Here is a 20,050-nt window from a genome sequence, read left to right on the forward strand (position 1 = left end):
TGCCTTCATGTTGCTGTCTGCTGACTAAAATTTATCCACATAGAGAACTCTTTTTTAGATACATTTCTTCTCTTTGATATTGATACTGAGTTTTCTTGTCCATCAACATAGACAGATTTTTTCTTTAATTTCTTGAATTTTCTTTAATTTCATTCAAAGTCAGACACTTTGATATCTTTTGGTTTTTTCATAGTTGCTTTTTACATTTTTTTCTAGTGAATATGGTATCTTTTGATTTAACTAGCTCCCGACTATATATTGCTGGTTTATGGAATGAAATTGACATTTGACTTTTAACCTTGGATCTAGGACCTTGATAAACACTCTTATTAATTCTAGTAATTATTTGCAAATCATTTGGGTTTCCTATGTTGAAATCATATTATTTGAGAATCATGTTTTACTCCTTTGTTTATAATACTTATAACTTTTATTTCTTTAAATATTTTTTTCTTATTCTTCTGGCTTGGATTTCTAACATCATGTTGAACAGAAAGGCTGATCCTTGTTTGTTCCACATTTTAAAATACTTATTTTTAATCTTTCAATATCAAGTACAAAATGTACAGTAGGCTTTCAGTGGATTTATCAGTTCAAAGATGTTCTTCCCATTCTTTTTTTTTTCTTTTTTTAAAGATTTTATTTATTTATTCATGAGTGACACAGAGAGAGAAACAGGCAGAGAGAGAAGCAGGCTCCATGCAGGGAGCCTGACGTGGGACCCGATTCTGGGACTCCAGGACCACACCCTGGGCCGAAGGCAGGTGCCAAACCACTGAGCCATCCAGGGATCCTCTTCTTCCCATTCTTAATTAGCTAATTTTTTGTCTGTTATATAATAAATGGATTTTTCTTACATTTATTGACAATATTTTTACACTGAAGTTATTTTATATCTATTGGCTAATCATTTTACTTTCAAGGATAAAATATTAAATTATTGCTGGTCATTACTGCTTCAGCAAAAATTTCTACATAATACTTAATATTTTTGTGGGAACAGAGCACCAGATGGAAAAGCTATAAAAACAGGGCCCAAATAAAAGTGCAGCACATGGGACATTGTCACAAAAGAGCAGAGCACCTGAAATCCCTGAGGCTAAAGGAAGCTATGAGTTACCTGAGCCCATAGGGCTTCAGAAAACGTAGAGATAGAGAAACTGAGACTAGGTAAGATGGTAGAAAGGGAACTGATGGTATAGAGATGACATTATTTGGGTCTTATAAAAAAGACGTTTTGGGGGTATTTTGCATTGTTTTAAAGATTTTATTTATTTATTTATTTATTTGACAGAGAGACAGCACACAAGCGGGGGGAGAGGCAGAGGGGGGAAAGAAGCAGACTCCCCACCAAGCAGGGAGCCCCACATGGGACTTGCTCCCAGGACCTCGACATCATGACCTGAGCCAAAGGCAAACACTTAACTGACTGAGCCACTGAGGCACCCCTGTTTTTTGTTTTGTTTTGTTTTGTTCTCAAAGAGAAACAAGGAAACATAGATAGGAATCCAGGTAATAGAAACATGCCAGGTCACAGAGGGGCAGCATTATGTGAAGAAGAAGGAACAATCTTCAAAAGTTAATGAAAAGAAATGTAGTGCAAATGTAAGGACACGTTTCTTTAAATGTAAATTAATAAACTAGTGGAATCCATTACCCCCACGCATTGGCTTAGAGGCAAAACTAGCTGATTAGACTATGGATGCAGCTACAAAGGGAGCTGTACAACCCATGCAGGCCCTGGTGTGGCAACCCCTGCGTGAGACACTCTCGCCTCCTCTGTCCTTCGTTGCGTGTACGGAACTTTGCTTGAGCATTGATGACTTTAGTTTTCCTCTCTTGTGAAAGCCTTGAGAAAGGTGACTCTTTTTCTCCATGTTTCTTCTTACTACTTCCTGCGTTCTTTCAAATATCATGTCTGTTTAAAAGATTAATTTTTAAAAATGACCTTGACCACTCCTTCTGTTGTTATGAAGTTCAGGAAAGGGAAGTGCCACAAATAGAAGAGAGGAGCATTTGGAACAGTTTAATATTCTGTAAGTGCCAGTGAGGGGCCACAGAAGAGAACATTCCATCCCCCTCCTGCTATGGCCTTCCTTCCAGGTTTCCACAAAGATCAGATAGAGGAGATGGCCCCAGGAGAGCAGCAGGACCCAAGCACATGTAACCAATTGCTTTCTTTGCCTGTAGTAAAGTTCACATTTTGATTGCTTCTCCAGATTATGTTGATCCAGACATATTTTATGCAGTCATCCGGATCTTTCTCTCTGGGTAAGTAAAGTTCAATTGTTTTCCTGCATGAGGCCTCTGTAGCATATGCCAAATTTCTGAGAGGAGATGGGAGCTTCCTATGGCAAGAAACACACCAAGAAACCCTTGCTAGCAAAGTGATCATTTGGATCCACCCTTGGATAAAAGAGGTGGGGTACCACCTGCATGACAAATGACACTGAAGGTTGAATATTTAAGCTTGTAATAATTTTCCTTAGACCATCATATTAGATTCATTTGTATTCACTTAGAATCCCATCTCAGTGGTAGAAAAAAAAAGCCAGTATGTAACCACGAAGCTCGATCATTTATATCCATTCTCTTCCCCTTGTTACCAAGGCAGATGAGAGCATAGAAAGTGGCTTAATAGCTTTCTTCTAATGTTCCTAGAAGAGCTACCCCAAGCCATTTGTTCTATTTGCAGGTCTCTTCTTTTGTCACATAGCCTGTCATTTCTCCAGTTACAGAACTCTACCCTTAGATACATTTCTTCCTTTAAATACATTAGTTCTATCTTGACATGTTTTAATCAAATTCCTTTCCTATTCATATTAATTGAGAGAAATTAAGTGTATTTGTTTGATTTTTTTAATGGTGAATAGGGAAAAACAAAAATAGTGAATGAATGAGGTGAAAAATGTGAAATAGAACTCACCTCGTGTTCCATCTTGATAATGAGGAGATGCTGAAGTGCTATTGACAGAAAGAATCTGAAGCTGTGCCTGAAAGTAATCAGAGACAAATCCAATACCAAAACCATAGATTTGTTGATTTATCAGTAGATTTAGTGGTATATTACATTGGTGCAAAAAGGGAATGACAACATGAACTCAGTACTTTCTCTAGATTGAGTAGGTCTGGAGTGTGAGACACTCAAAGGGGAGGCCAGTGTGGCCTCAGTCGGGCTCAGAGAATGGAAGCCAGAAGGTCTCCAGAAAATAACTGGAGAGTGATGGGTACCTGATTTATAAGGAAACAAGAAAAATGGGGAAGGGTGCAGAATGGAATTGGGGGTGTTTCTCAGAGTTCAGACTTCTGCTGTATGCCTACTCAGTCCCAAAATCCTCTCCAAAGAGATCATCTATCCTTAGAACTCTTCTTGCTCTCTGTGCATTTTGCATGTGCTCAGGGTTAAGACAAAAGATTTGATTATACAACAGTGATTCCAGCAACAATTGTTAAGCAAAACATGTAGATAGGTTTTGGTAGAATTAGAGAACAAAGGGTCATTTTTAAAAACATTTTAAATAGACCGGAATTAAGAAGTACTTAATTCTGGAAAATCCACTGTGTTTCATTTTGCTGTCAAATTTGTATTTGTGTTAGTCTTCCACTATTGCATAACAAATTTGTGTTAGTCTTCCACTATTGCATAACAAGTTAAAACAGCAGTTTAAAACAACACACATTTATTTTCTCACATTTCTGTAGGTCAGAAGGCCAGGCAAACTCAGCTTGGTTTTCTGCTTAGGGTCTCAAAATGCTGAGGTCAAGCTATCTGCTGGGCTGAGCCATTGTCAGGAGAGTCTGAGGAGTCATTTGCTTCTAAACTCATTCAGGTTTGTGGTAAAATCCAATTTTTTTTTTTTTTTTTTTTTTGTGGTTTTGAAACTGAAGTCTCTGTGTCCTTGCTGGCTGTCGGATAGGAGGCCTCCTGTTTTCCTTGCCACATGGTATCCTGCAATGCAACCATGGAGCTTCCAATCCTTCTAGCACTTAAATCTCTCCGAATTCTCCTTCTGCCACTAGCCAGAGGAAAACTCTGCTTTTAAGGTCTTATGTGATTAGGTTGGGCCCACTGAGATTATGCAGAAAACTCCCTGTACTAAGGTCAACTGATTAGTAATCTTAATTACATCTGCAAAGTCTCTTTTGCCCTGCTGTATATCATATCGATAGGCATGCAAGCTTATAATATGAAGAATTCTAGGAACTAGAACAGAAATCTTGGGGCAATTTTTTTTTTAAGATTTTATTTATTTATTCATGAGAATACACAGAGAGAAGAGAGAGAGAGAGAGAGAGAGGCAGAGACACAGGCAGAGGAAGAAGCAGGCTCCATGCAGGGAGCCTGACGTGGGACTCGATCCCGGGTCTCCAGGATCTCGCCCCGGGCTGTAGGTGGCGCTAAACCGCTGAGCCACTGGGGCTGCCCCTTGGGGCAATATTTTTAAAATTCTACCCATCATGATGAAATGGTCACTGCAAGGGCATATTGTTTTCATTAAAATAAGTTCTGGGTCAGTGATGCATTTTATCTTGATCTACATGAATGTCTCCCCTCTGTCTGATTCTCAAAAATATTTCCCATGTAGCACAACTACATCTGAATATCAATACATCTTAAATTTATTGATAAGTGTGGATGATTAGAATCATCTAGACTGTTGAGAATTCCCAAGACTTGTCTTGAAAAATCGAAATCTACTCCCATATTCTTGGTTTGTCCTATGTTTGATTTGTTGTTTTCATTTGCTTTTTTAAGAAAAATTTATTTGGGAGAGTTTCATCATCTGTAGATTAAAAGTATTCTTTTTATTTCCCTCTCACATTAAATTTCCAGGGAAGTCATCAGCCCCTGTGGAAAATGTCACTTCACTTCTTTCTTTTTTTCTTTCTGTTTACATTTCCTCTTAGGTTTCTTAGAAATATGCTATGAGAAAGACTAAAAATAACCTTGCCTACAGAGATTTGAAAGGAAACTAATTCTTTTCTTTTACCAACAGTAGTTTAGGCCTGAGAGTACACGGGAGCAGTCCTTGGTCTAAGTCAGAGAAATCCTACTTCCCATCCTCAGACTAATCTCATCATAGGTGGAGAACATGGGTTTTCAAAGTAGGTCCCCTTATTTTATCTTTTTGGACTTATGTGCTGGTGTTTTCCCTGTCACCTTCAATGTGGCTTTAACACATCCTCTTCATTTGAGGCACCAAAAAGAGATTGATTGATGTCTCCTGGCCATTTGAGCATCTGAGCTCTTTAGAGCTGGCTGCTAGGTCCTTTCCAGACAAACTTTTGGGTCTACATATTCTAGACATATAATATGGAATTATGGAGTGATATTTTTTTCACTCATTCAATCATCAACTATTTAGTGAGTGCTTACCATGTGCCAGGCACAGTTCCTAGTTGTAGGTATGGTGCAATAAAACAAAATAGCAACTCATTCCCATGGAGCTTACATTTTAATGATATGATCCAGATAATGCATAAATTAATATAATTAAAGTAAGTATATATTATATGTTACAACAATAAGTGATGTGGGAAAGTGCAAAGTAGGACATAGGACATCAGGGAGAGATAGGGATGGTAGCTGAAGTTTCTTATTTATTATGATCTGGGAATGCCACACTTCTAAGTGACACTCGTGCAGGTATCTGAAGGAAGTGAGAACTAAAACACCTAGATATTTATTCCAAACAAAAGGAACAGACATTGCAATAACTCTGAGGTTGGAGCATGCTTGTCATGGAGGAATTGTTGCAACGAGGCCAGTATCACTGCAATGGAATACACACGGGGGAGAATGCAAAAGATAGAAGTGATAGCAAAAGACCAGATCATGTCAGAGCTTGTTGGCTCCTTTCTGAGAGAGAAAGTCAGTAGTAGCAAGTCTGGATAAAAATGACATGATCTCTCTTAAGTTTGAATCACTAATCTATCTTCTAAGTGAAAAATAGATGATTTGAGAACAGGCCTGGAAGCCAGGAAAGTATTAAAGAAGCTATCCCACAATCCAGGATGCTAGCTTGGACTACAGTGGAAGCAGCAGAGGTGCTGAGAAATGTTCAGTTGTGGACATGACTGAAGGTAAAGTAGACAGGATCTGCTATTGGATTGCATGCAGAAGGGAGAGAATAAGATCAGATGAAGATGACACCAAGGTTTTGGCCTGGTCCACTGAAAGGAAGGAGTTACCATTTTCTCTGATGAGGAAGGCTGTAGGAGGAACAAATTAGGCAAAAGAGAGGGGAAGTTGGGAGCTCAGTTTGGGACATGCTCATTCCTGTGGTGATATCTGTAAGTAGGTGGTTGAATACATGAGTCTGGACCATAATGGAGAGATCCAGGTAAACGTGTATGCTTTTAAATTGTCTTAATATAGTTGCTTTTTAAATCAATGAAGCTAGATAAGACCACTTGGGAAGTGAAAGTAGCAAGAAGCCGAAAGATTGAGCCCTGATAAAGTCCAACACTTAAAGCGTTCATGATGAGGAGGAGACTGTTGAAAGAGACCAGACTGACTATCTGAGATCATCCACAGGATGGCAAAGACAGCTCTGAACCAGTGTGGCCTCTCTTTGCTCACTTTTTCAATACTCCTTCCCCATAAATGGTTATTTAGAGATTTTATTGAAGCAGTGCTCTGAGCTCTGACAAGTCATAAAACTTCTCATAAACCCATTTAATTATGCTGCAGCTTTAGGAAGTAGGTGCAATTTAGGACTGAGACTCACAAAGGTGTGTGCAAAGTTGCAGCGTAATGATGGAGGGAGCAGAGATTCCAACTCACCTGAATAATATAAAATGGCTAATATTTAGCAAATATTTAATATGTTTCAGGCACTGAGCAGGTATTATTTTAATTCGTTCTCACAACAACCCAGTAAGATGGATCCTAGTATCTCTTACCTGAGGCTCAGAAAGGTTAATTAACCAAGCCAATACTCACCATTAATAAATATCAAAGCTGAGATTAAATTCTTTAACTGCCTGAAAAAGAGCCCTCTCTCCCAATAGCTACAGCATCTTCTAATCTTATGATCAGAATCCTTCCTTTGCTCTCCCCAGCTCTGCTTTCTATGCCTCATCTATTTAGAGTGATGCTGCCCCAACTGCAAAGGCCACTCTGACATTCATGTAGTGGAAACCATAGAACATCTGACCAAACAAGCCTCCAAAGAAAACACCACAGCTCCTTATAGCATTTCCTACCTCAAGAAAGTATTGGAAAAAGGTCATGAACAGCAAGAGCAGTCTGGCTATGGCTCTTGCATGTGTGTAATGCATTTCCCTTCTCTTGAGCAAAATGACTTTTAGAATTAAAGGAAGAAGGTGAGACATCAGTGTAAGCCTGTTATTTAAACCATTCCCAGCAGGAGCTGTGGCTTGTTCCTGGCAATAACAAAAAAGATTCTATTCCTTAGTAAAAAGTGAAAATCTATATGCAGGCATCTCAAGAAAAAGGAAATAGAAAATTACAAGTTTGGTATTTACATTCTGGTTTCCCCATTTCTAACAATATGGAGCCTTAAAGATTTGGAGTCTTTGTTTATCTGTAAAATGGGTTTTAGAAAAACCTGCCTTCATCTACTCAAAAGAGGTCAAATGAGAACATGAAGGTGAAGGGGGTGTATACAGTAACATGTTGGCAGTACAATTAGAATATGTTCTTGGTGCTATTGTTTTTGTTTTATTATGGAGTCACCCACATAGTCTCTGGAATTAGTCGAGACCTATAAAAAATGTGACCAGGAAATGAATAAAATAGTTGGAGGTAGAAGTAGGGCAACTCAGACACAAAAAGACAAAGAAATGGAATCAAGGTGACAGAAGAGGAGAGGAAGGGAGGAAGACCCACCTCATGTGAACAAGATTCAGGGCCTCAATTCCAGTCCATCTACATGTCCCTCTGGTAACCTGTAGGATTGCACTGTGTTCTCTTTATCGCTGCCCTCATTATCAATACCTGTTATCAAGAATATATTTGACAGAGGTACTCCCATAAAGTCAGGTAGTATTTACAACTGACAGTTCAGCATGACAACTGTTATAACTGTTTCAAGGAAGGGCAAAGGGGTGTGTGTGTGTGTGTGTGTGTGTGTGTGTGTGTGTTTACTTTCAAAGCTCTACTTGCAGAGTTAAAGATATCAGGTCATCAAGAGTAAGGTTAGCAGAAGGACTGAAGATTATTCCAGAGCCGCTAAATTGCTCCTATGGATCAGCACTGATATCATCTTTATAAATGAATTTTTCTAGTAAATATGTCATAGGAGCAATGCTAAGGATTCTTCTCTAAATATCCTTTACTTCTCTAGAATAACCCTTCAACTGAGGAAAGGAAGGGCTATATTCTGTGGCCTGTTATGATGTTGAAGCATGGTTAAGGACATGTCCTACAAAAATATCCAGTCTTTTGTTCTAAAATTAGCATTGAAATTATGTTTACTTTCTTACTTGACATTTCCATATCAGAAAATATGCTCTTAACTCCTAGCACCCACTCCTTCTCTTTGACTTTTACTCTGGCTTAGATGGAAGGATAACCCAGCAATGCCTGTGGGGTTGACCTATGAAGGAGTCTCCACAGAGCCCTTGAAGTACTCTGGAGGGAGTGCAGCTCAGAGCACAGTGCTTCATGCCTTTGATGAATTCTTAGGCATTTGTCATAGCAAGGAAAGTGGTAAGTCAGAAACTTTCTTTTTCTTTTTGTTCCATAACAGGGAGGAAAAACAGAGATATCTTTACCAATTGATAAGACCAAGTGTAAATTAAAATGTCACAAAGTCTATACTTCTCCCAATCAACCAGGAGGTGATGTGCCTGCCAAATGTTATTGTGTCAAGTCAATTAATATTTGATCTCAGCAGGATATTGGGTTTCACTTCCATCTTAAAACATTGCTATATATCCAGCTGTTTCCTGTAGTTTTGTTTGGATTCTTAAGCAGAAGCTTCCTGTCTCTAAACTGGGAGAGAGATCTGGAGTTTGAAAGCTGTGGCATCAAGTTACTAACTCTGGATATAGCTGGTGATGGGTCTGAGCTCCTCCACTAAAGCCTTTCCTTGTAAAATTGCTGCAACCTCAGGCCAAGTCTGTTTCGACTAGAAGAGGAGTCTACCAGGTTAGAAGCTGGAAATTATTCATTTCCTTACCTGCCAGCAGCAAGCCAATGTTTAATAGTTGCAAACAGGCCCTTCAGAGTACAGATTTTTCAAGTTGGATTAGAAAAAATGACTAGAACTTTGTGTCATAGAGTCCAGTCTCATCCACAAAAGTCAGTTGTCAAGAACTATGATAGTATTAAACACATAATGGATATCCTATAAATGATTGATCTATCTATATTTCCTATAAATATCTATTGATGTGATTTTTTAAAAGATTTTATTTATTTATTTGACAGAGAGAGCACAAGGAGGGGGAGAGGGAGAAGGGGAAGCAGGCTCCCCACTGAGTAGGAAGCCCAATGCAGGACTCAGTCCTAGAATCCTGGCATCATAACCTGAGCCAAAGGCAGACGCTTAACTAATTGAGCCAACCAGGTGCCCTATTGATTTGATTTTTAAGCAACTTGACGTTGAGGCAATTATGAAAAAACAGTTGGTCATTCTTTATTTTCTTGCCCTTATAAAAGTCTTTTACTTTCCTCCTCCTTAGCATTCCCTCCAAACAAAGCACCTAGGAAGCAAATTTTAGCAGAGTATTTAGCAAATCAGCTCAAGGTTTATGCCTTACATTTGTAGATATCTCCCATGATGATTATTAGCAAGGTACTTTGCTCTCTGTGGGTATACAATACATATTTATACATCGGCTGATAGATCTAGTTCTAACTTAGTTATCTGAGATGTGCTGCTTCATTTTTCCTTCCCATCTCCTATCAGTAGTCAAGGATATAGTATTTGACTCCTATGAGCAAAAGAGCCAGGAATGTAGATTGGACAGTTAGAACAAAAGTGAGTTTTTGCTGCACTAATGTCCAGAAAAGTAGACAGGCTCTCTTATCTTGCCATGTGGAGCTATGACCTTGTTCTGGTTTGTTCCTTTCAGCTGACTTTCTGCACAGGATGAGGGAGTACATGCCTCCTTCCCATAAGGCCTTTATAGAAGAAATCCATTCAGCTCCCTCTCTGAGAGACCACATCCTGTCCTCTGGAAATGACCAACTTCTGACAGCCTATAACGAGTGTGTGGAGGCCCTGGTGGAGCTTCGCAGCTATCACATCACTGTGGTGACCAAATACCTCATCACAGTGGCCACCAAAGCAAAGGGCAGGAAGCCAAACCATCTCCCTGGGCCATCACAAGCCTTAGAAGAGAGGGGCACAGGTGGCACTGTAGTTCTGAGCTTCCTGAAGAGTGTCAGGGACAAGACTTTAGAGGCAATTCTCCACCAAAGTGATTAAGAGACTGCCCTCTGCCCAACAATGCAAAACCAGCAAACTTGGGTGTCCCTTTCCCTCTCTCCCTTTGGAGCGCACATGGGCCTGAAGAATAAGAATGTCTGGAATAATCTGAAAGGGATATCAGCCTTATATATGTTCCTGCACTGTAGAACACCATCTCCTCCTGGGTTGAGAGCTGTTTGTCTTCACAGAGGAGAATTTCTGCAGCCAGAAACGTTCCTTTCCCTGATTACTGCTTAATAGCAAACAGCTTTGGACACTTCCTCATTCAGAATGCTACAGAGGAGCAAGTGTGCCCCTATTCTATTTGCAAAGTGTTAGAAAACCAATCTAAATTTCAAAAACCAAATAAAATTGCGTGTAGACAGATGCCCTTGTTGATTTCTTTAAAAAGCAAGTTAAATATTCATACATTCATTCATTTAGTTAACAGCTTATTATGTTCCTACTGAGTGCTGGTTTAGGGATTAGAGCAGAGATTGAAAAAAAAAACCAAAAAACAAAAACCAGAGATTGTCTGGGGCCCCGTCTGGCCTTCTTGCATATGCCGAGTTTGTGGCAGGAGGTTGGAAACGCTCCGATGGCGAAGTGGAGGAAAGACGAGGCTCACATAAGTCTTGGAAGTCACCGGTACAACAATGAATAGTTAATGATGTGGGAACGGATGAGGCTCTTTCACATGTTTCATCAATTTGCAAATTCTATTTTAGTTTCCTTCTTCATTTTTAGAAGAATGATTCTTTCTCCTGACACTGAAAGTTTGTATTTGTAAAATGAGTTAATTGACCTATTGTAAGTAAATGATCAAAATGGGAATAAATAGTAAATCCACATACTTAGTTGACAAATAGATGTAACTTTTTATCAACTCATTATCTATCTCAAGATCTCATTTCATCTAGTAATAGAAAGCTAGAAAACTTTAATCTTGCCAATTTAGGGTAAACTCCACGAATTTAGGCTACCCTCCATCCAGCCCCACTATTCACACACACATATTACTGGGACAGTATTTAGATTCCAGAGGACCAATCAAGGAGAGTACCTGATCGTTGGGGGTAGCCTCCACCCAAGTTAACTAACATCTGCTGACACAGTCCCCCTCCCCATATGGGTACTGGTCGAATGGAGCTTACAGCTTATCTCATCCTAAGAGGCTTTTCAGATTACTCAGCTTTCAAAGTCCTATATCATGCCACTTGGAAAAAACACCTGACTACTTTCCACATCCCCTAGGCCCTTAAACCCCACTCTGACTATATGTATATTATATGTACTGCATATATACTATAGTATACTATAGGTATTACAGTATACCATACATCATGCTCTCTCTCTATATATATGTGTGTGTGTGTGTGTGTGTGTATATATATATATATACACACACACATACACACAGCATATATATATGATATATATATATATATATATATCATATATATATGAGAGAGAGAGATTTTTAGAAATTGGCTTGTATGATTATGAGGCTGGAAATTCCAAAACCGCAGGGTAGACCAGTAGGCTGGAGGCCCAGCGATGCAACAATTGGAAGACTGGCTACCTTTTCATTTAAATGTTCATCTCATCCATACAAAACAGCCTCACAAAAACAACCAGAATAATGTTTGACCAAATATCTTGGCATCATGGCCCAGCCATGGTGACATAAAGTTAACCATCAGAAGCCTCCTTGAGAAGAACCTGAATTAGGATCGTTATGGTATCTGACACACACCCTCCCCACATCTTTATCAGAGAAGAATCATCCTTTGTAATGATGGAGAGGAGGTACAAAAATGGCATAGAGTACAGCTATCCCCAAGAGATGCTGGGAAAGGATGTAGCAGTGCATTGGAGAGAAACCCCTAGAGAAAAGCACAGAATACTGCACCAAAAAACCTGACCACATTGACAACTAAAGGCTTTCTATGCTGCATGATCCATGTAGAATGAAACCATCGTCTCTGTTAATAAAAATAACAACCCATTGTTTCTCAAAGTTGATATTATAGGAGTAAGCTTCATCTGGGAAGGGGGATAAGACCTTAAAGTCCTAAACCTTGTACATGAGAGTCACCTTCATCTATGCTGCTCCACTCTACCTAGTCCTACCGGGGTCAAGGGGTCACCAATTCCTTTTCATACTGTGTCCACATACAGCTAGGATTACTTTAGTAATTTTTAGAAGACTTTAGTAAAGATTCAGGGATGATTTCAAAAGGAAGCAAACAAAAACCATAAAGGAATACTAGTTAAATGGCCTGGGTAACATGCCATGTGCATTCTGCAGGCACACAGGTCCTACACTTCCTCATTCCTAGGCTGCATGCTGGTGAACGGGATCCCCCAAACTCTCAGCTTACAGGATGTCAAACCAAGACAGTGAGGCTCAGAGACTGAGTTTCTCCTCCCCTGTTGTTAGTCTGAAATTTGTTTTTTGTTGTCTCAGTCCAATCTATATTGGGTTAAAATCAAAATAAAACAAAACACCAATAATAAAGAAATGCTTGATACCTGTGAGATCCTATCCAATTTAAGATCTGGGATAAAAAACTTGAGGTAACTACAAGCCAATTATTCCTTCCACAACAATGAATTTCACCCACCAAGTTCTGTCTTGCATTTTCTGGTGCACAAATGTCCTATTTGCTTTGCTAATGGAAGAAATGTTCTTCTCTTTCTTTGTTCATATAACAGTAAACTTAATAAAGAAGTCGGATATCACTGCTTTCTGAAATGCAATCGCTAGTTAATTTTTGCAGTTTAGCATCTGCTTCCCACTAACATTAAAAAACTGAGTTCTTGAATGTAAGCATCATCAAAAATAAATGATTTTTCGTTTGCAAAGTAATTTCCTTTGTAAACTCACAAATCTATTGGCCCACGTGGTTCTATGGCAGCTGTATAGATTTCAAACCAAACTGGATTACTGTATTTGCCTTTAATTATCCACAAATAATTTTTCTTTTAAAGGTGTCAGTCAGAATTTGGTGTTACTGTACATTGGGAGCCATTTGCAGAGGGCCTTAGACCCCTACTCTGAGCCTTCACAGGCCATATCTTTCTTCACAAGGCAAGGAGTCCTGGGACCAGTAGAACTTGCCTTTAGGATGATCAGCTTTTTAAAGACCCAATCAGGGCCACAGCCATACTAGACAAAATAACAATAATGATAATAATAAGAAGAAAATGTAATTATGTACTTATCTGTTATTAATTTATCACTAAAATATGAAAAATAAGCAGCCATTTGAAATTATATTGCCATATTTGGCATTATTTACTTCTCTCTTGCATAAATGCTATCATTAAAAAAATTGGCTATTTAACAGTGGCAGTAAATAGTAATTAATAAGACTATTTGAACAAATAATATGTAATTGCTTTCATTTTAATTATGTAAACTTTCCAAGAGAGTTCAGGAAATGTGATGACTATGCTCACAATGTAAAAATCATATTCACACTGTCTCAACACAAAACACAATGGTTCATCCACAGGCAGATCTGCTGCCTACTGTTCCTACTTGGAATTAGGACTTGCTTTAGGTGCTAGCTTTGGTCATATCACTCAGAGCGAGCAGTAATGGGCTGTCCATCACTATCACTGTGAACATGAACTACATTTGTCAACATAAACGGTCAGGGGAAAACTCACTAACAATGACTATGGAAGATGGATAATCAGCACCATAGCCATTTGACACTAAAACAGGGTTACCATCATGTGGATTTTTCATTCTTCTTTTAATCTTTTGACACAAGATTGAAAAGTGGGGGCTTTAAAACATCCCAGTGAAGGTTTTCATAGGACATGGGATTTCTAGTGGTAAACACAAGTCAGATTTAGGTAACCAAGTTTGGTCACCAGACCTGTCCTCTAAGAGCCCACACCATCTCCATTACCATCATTTTCCAAATCATGCTCTGGGTGCCTGGAGCTCCAGAATACCTTGCACAAATGGTCTCAAGAGTGCTAACCCTGTATCCTTACCCAAAGAATACAAAAATACCAAATCAAAGGGATACATGTATCCAGATGTTTATAGCAGCATTACCAACAAGAGCCAAATTATGGAAAGAGCCCAAATGTCCATCCAAATGATAATGGATAAAGAAGATGTGGTACACACACACACACACACACACACACACACACACACTGGAATATTACTCAGCCATAAAAAGAATGAAATCTTGACATTTGCAACCACATGAGTGGAGCTAGAGTATTTCATGCCAAGTGAAACAAGTCAGAGAAAGACAAATACCATATGATTTCACTCACATGTGAAACTTGAGAAACAAAACAGATGAACATAGGGGAAGGGAAAAAAAGAGAGGAAAGCAAATCATTAGAGACTCTTAATGATAAACAACAAACTAGGGTTGCTGGATGGAAGTGGGCAATGGAGATGGGCTAAACTGGTGATGGGCATTGAGAAGGACACTCGCTGTGTTGAGCACCGGGTGTGATACATAAGTGATGAATCACTAAAGTCTACTTGTGAAATCAATATTACACCATATATTATCTAACTAGAATTTAAATAAAAATTTGAAAAAATTAAAAAAAGAAAGTATCTTTTTTAGGTAGAATAATAGCACATCTTTTATTTATTTGCTAACCTAATTTATAATTTTTACATATGTGTAAACAGAAATGGTACCTGGATGTCCATTTGCACTTTCACCCCAGGCCCTGGCAATCATTGGCAGTGAGGATGTCTGATGCAGATCAAGCGGGTTATTTAAACTTTGCTTGTAAGGCTGGCTCACGACCACCAGAGGGCAATCGCGACCCGCGATGCTCAGCCCCAAAGCTCCAAGCAAGGTGTGGATTGCCAGCTGATCTCACAGGCCAAAGGTTTTTTCCTAGTTTTTAAAAGTATCTCTTTCTCCACAGTAGCACTGGGTCCAGAAATCCGGAGACGTTATCACCCAGAACCCTGCCTCCACACAGAACCACATAAATCAATCCAGATAGATATCTGTGTCCAAAAGCAAACCATTCTTTACGCATTTTAATAGGGATATTCTGGGTGCTAGAACTGTGGAAATTTGCATTCCTCTTTTTATATTTTTCTTTATTAAAAAGAAAAACATCAATGCTTTTCTTTTCTTTTTTTAAAGCTGGAAAGGAATTCTTCATCTTACTTCCCTGACTAGTCGTATCCGAGGATCTTTACTGTCAGGGAAGCTTAAATGCTGCCAAATTGTGAAGATTAGTAATAGGACTGAGCATTGAAGAGAAAGATCACATAAATATAGGAAACAGGAAAAGCCAAATAACTGCCTTAGGCTTAGAAAAAGGTTAGTTGAGGTTTTGTGTATAAGAGAAGACAACTATCATGACTCATTAAATATTTCTTTCCTCATTGCCCCCTTACCCATCCCAACTCTGTGGCACTTAGCCATGTGTGACTGGTGGAGAACACCTCCTATGACAATAGCTCAGTGATGCAATCTGCACCTGCAAATAGGTGGTCCAGTTAAAAATGTCCTATTACGGCAAGCACTGGAGTTATGGCAAACTCTGGAGAGGGAAATGGGGATGGCCTGAGTCAGTGGACAGAATAGGCAATGTGGCATCTAGCTGAACGGCTCACTGTTACCAAGCTCAACCTGCTGTCAAAGAACAAAAGAGGCATAAAAGAACACAAACTTAGAGTGTCCTAATTTATCATTTTCCTTTTCCATTAACTTCCAGTGACCAATAAAGACACTGAACAGAGAACTTAAAATTCTCATGTGAAACTAATGAAGACAACAAATCTACACTGTATACTACTCAATCCCCTGTAGCTGCATAGTAAATACAAATTTGAGATTAGTGATCTCAACACAGGGTATGAAGATCATACGGATCTACTCATAACGTCCTTCCTTTCCATGGCACCTGCCTGGGTACAAATTCTAGTTCCTCCGTTCAATAAATTTGCAAAATCTTCATGTTTCACTTTTAGGGTAATAATCACACTTACATGGTATGATAATTATATGAGTTATTATATGTAAAAGGCACTCAGACCAGTGTGTACATAGAGCAAACATCATCTAACCACATACTGCTATTATAATTGCTGTTATTAATTTCCAGGGACTGTTAGATGCACTGTTGAATAGTGTGGAGGAAAGCTTGCTTTCATAAACCCAAGACAGAGTCATAGAAGAGTTCCACTTATTTCTGTCCTCTCAGACTTCACCCGAAAGGAGAAATTTATGATCTAAGAACCCCAGAAAAAGGCCTTTGGAAAAATTGAGAAATTCCTATTGCATTGCTTTCTCATCTTTTTTAGGGAAATATTTTTCTTAGATGGTTTGATTGCCATCACATTCACTACACAAAAACCTTTCCATCACTCCTTCTAAACTCTAAATAATATAAAATATCTAATTTTAAATCAACCCAAAATCATGTCAGCGTTGTGAGAGAAGTGGAGATACGTAGATTTTGAAACAAAACAAAACAACAGCTACAACTAGGATCACAGCTAAAGACTTATTTTCTTTAAAGATTTTATGTATTTATGTGAAAGAGAGCAAGTGCAGAGGGAGAGGGAGAAGCAGACTCCCCACTGAGTAGAGAGCCTGATGGGGCATCCCCTCCCAGGACCCTGGGATCATGACCTGAGCCCTGAACTGAAGGCAGACGCTTAACCAACTGAGCCACCCAGGTGTCCCCAGAGCTACAGACTGATAAGCATATTGGTAAGAAGGAGCTAATTTTCTGGGAGAAGGAATGCTATATCCTACTACCTGATGGGATGGGCTAAGCTGTAAAGTATGGGAAGTTTATCCTCCACACCTCTAACTTCTCTTGTCTGTGCCACCAACTCTCATCTTGGTGACATCTCTCAGCACAATGTTATATTTTATATAATCAAAAATATCTTAAGGATAAGTTTGTTGTTCTCTAATATTTTAAAATACACCGGGATAGAATTGTGGCTCCATAGGGTCATTAATGACTCAGGTTTCTTCCTCTGTTCCTTGATGTCTTCAGGAAGTTTCTTCCACTTCTTGGTTTAAAATGGCTGCTGGAGCTCCAGCCATTCTATCTGCCCTTCTTCACAAGAAGAAAATGGAAAAGAAGGATAATTTTCTGTTCTTTTTGAGGAAACTTCCAAGAAGTCCCTTACTCTTTTTTTTTTCTTCCATTTTTTATTGATCATGTCTTAGTCTCATAGCCTTCTTGGCTACAATAGAGACTAGCAAGCTTAGTCCTTAAACAGAACAACCATATACTTAGCAAAAAATAGTGTTCTGTTAAAAAAAAGGAAGAAGGAGATGAATACACGTTGAGGTAGGCAACCAAACCCATCTGTATGCTATCTTTCTTAAATAGCCAAATTTTCTCAGGGCCCTTCATGTTTCTAGAAACTTTTCTTCAGAAAAGAATCTAAAATTCACTCTGTGGTATAAGAGATTGGTAAAGAAGGAAAGCATTAACCTTGCCCAAGGATTTTGAATTACCATAGGCTGAAAACCTTAAGTTAGGTTATTAAGCAATGCTGGTAAATTTTCAAGGGAAGGAGAAGGACAGGAGAGTAGAGGTGGTGTTGACAGGAGCAGGGGATGAACTCCCTCTGAGTTCTGTGAGGCAACCCACACCTCACCTAAAGCCAGGCAGCTGGCACTCAAATCCCAACACTATCTTCAACTCACAGCTAGCTACGCTGAAACAGAAGTCCTGCTTATATAAGTAGCTGCTCTCAGGTTGGAAGAAACTCTAGCTGTTCTCAAGGTCAGGAGTAAATTGTTTAAATGTGTTGCATTCCATAAGTTTACAGCAGTCTACATCTGAAATGTTAGTCCTAGGTCAGAGCTGGAAAATGTTTAGTACGATCAGGATTTTTATGCAAATAAATACCCGCCGTGTAGCTAGATGAGTGTATTCCTCCTATCTGTTGCCCATTTTGGGTACATAGCCTTGCCTCACTGAGCCTCAGAGTCTCGGATTATGAAGTGAGCTGATTGCACTGCATGATCTCTGAGTTCTCTTCTCACATTCAGTGATGCTCTGCTGAGTGTGTAAGAGGTGTTCCTGGGCTGTGTGCACTGGGAATTAGTTCTGTCTGTGATCTTAACCACGAATTATTCTAAGCCCTAGTTGGTTCATTGGCATTTAGGCTGGACTCTACTTGTTTGCATTAAACATAAGGAACATTTATGACAAATACGGTAGTAAATAACAAACTAATTAATTGTAGTTTAATAATGGCATTCACCAGAGAAACCCATCTTCTCCCTTACCTGAAACACCCATCCCATAACCACCAGCTCCATTGAACAGGCCCTCCCTAGGCCATGGCTATCTGTTCCTTCCAAACAGTATCATGAAACATTTGAGCGACTATTGCTATTTGAAATCATGTTATCTTAACTCCTCATCATTTATGATGGCTAATTAAGTCATTCAACTCCATATATAGAGCCTGGAATTCCTCAGAACCTTCCCCTTCTGTATCTTCCTGATGAACTCCCAGGTATCTTGGAAGACTCAATTCAGACATCAGCCCCAGGGGGGCCTGGCTGCAACCCCCCACCTGCCACCTGCAGCCTGGCTGCCTAAAACTCAGACCTGCCTCTATTTCCAGATCTCTTTAATAGGGTATTTGCAATTACCTGTTGTATAACTGCTTCTTCTATGCGACTATAAATTCCATGAAGTCACCGCTGAGTCCCTTGTGCCAGCATAGGAGTATTCGGTAAATATTCTTTCAATGAGTGAAGGAATGAATAAGCTTGGAGAGTGTGTGGCAAGAACCCATTTGGGATAGAGCCAGCAGTACAAACACAGAACTTCTGGTAAAAGGGGAAGAAACTGTCTTACCAGAGAACAGGAGTCTACTTAGCCCTCTAAGATCTGCAGCCTGGGGCAAATTATTTTGTGAGTCTTTCCCTCAATACACTTTATACTAGAAAAATCTTATTTATTTATTTATTTATTTATTTATTTATTTATTTATTTTTGATTTGCCAACATATAGTATAACACCTAGTATTTAAATATACATTGAGCAAAGTCTTAAATGCTGACAGACTTACAGCATGAGCATCAGGCATAACTCAGATAGAAGCATTCAGAGCATACAATAGTAGTAATGCCAAAATAATAATAATACTATGTGTATAATTTCCGAAGTGCATTCACAGTATTATTCCATTTGATTTTTCACCACAGGCTTGTCAGGTGGATACTATCATTATCCAGCTTCAGCTGATAAAGTAAAGAAAATGAAGCGGGGCAGTGAAAGCAGAATCCCAGCCAGCCGTCTTAGTGCCTCTCAAGTATCTCACAGAGGACTTGGTTTTCAGCATTTAGTCACTTGGACTCCTGCCCCAGGTTGCATCTGTGAATTTCTGTGACTCTTGGAAGCAGCACCCCAGATATACAGGATCCTAACATGGTGGCCCTGATTGGTGAGTCTACATTTAATGGCTTTGCGCAGAGATTTTCCCTAGAGTGAATCACCCTTTAGTCAACAGTGAGTCAGGTCATTTAACTCTAATCTTAAATTCATACTTCATAAACAGTTCCATTTACTCGAGATGTCTTTAATTTAAAAGCTAGGGGCAATGGTAATTGCAATTGCAAGAAGTACCCTCACAGAGAGAAAAGAGAGCAGAAAATGAAAGCAC

General features: G+C 39.1%; 1 protein-coding gene and 1 long non-coding RNA gene across 13 annotated transcripts in view; one reads left to right on the forward strand and one right to left on the reverse strand.

Moving 5' to 3' along the window:
- Positions 1 to 10,773, forward strand: part of IDO2 (indoleamine 2,3-dioxygenase 2) — a 55,957-nt gene extending 45,184 nt beyond the window's left edge. For 10 of the 12 annotated variants that reach the window (XM_072776571.1, XM_072776573.1, XM_072776579.1 and 7 more), the window contains 3 exons: positions 2,220 to 2,271; positions 8,529 to 8,677; positions 10,048 to 10,773. In XM_072776571.1, the coding sequence (XP_072632672.1) occupies positions 2,220 to 2,271; positions 8,529 to 8,677; positions 10,048 to 10,403 (557 nt within the window). In that variant the 3' untranslated portion in view covers positions 10,404 to 10,773. Of the gene's footprint in view, positions 1 to 2,219; positions 2,272 to 8,528; positions 8,678 to 8,941; positions 9,119 to 10,047 lie in introns of all 12 variants that reach the window. The other 2 variants (XR_012007705.1, XR_012007706.1) reach the window with 2 other exon arrangements.
- On the reverse strand, positions 1,296 to 19,141 carry LOC140604893 (uncharacterized). The gene is made up of 3 exons (XR_012007713.1): positions 19,034 to 19,141; positions 2,927 to 2,993; positions 1,296 to 2,348 (listed from the first exon to the last, which is right to left on the reverse strand). It is a non-coding gene; the product is annotated as an uncharacterized lncRNA (long non-coding RNA).
- Positions 19,142 to 20,050: the final 909 nt, after the last annotated feature.

This window comes from Canis lupus, chromosome 15 (assembly GCF_048164855.1).
Source record: "Canis lupus baileyi chromosome 15, mCanLup2.hap1, whole genome shotgun sequence".
Classification (NCBI taxonomy): Eukaryota; Metazoa; Chordata; class Mammalia; order Carnivora; family Canidae; genus Canis; species Canis lupus.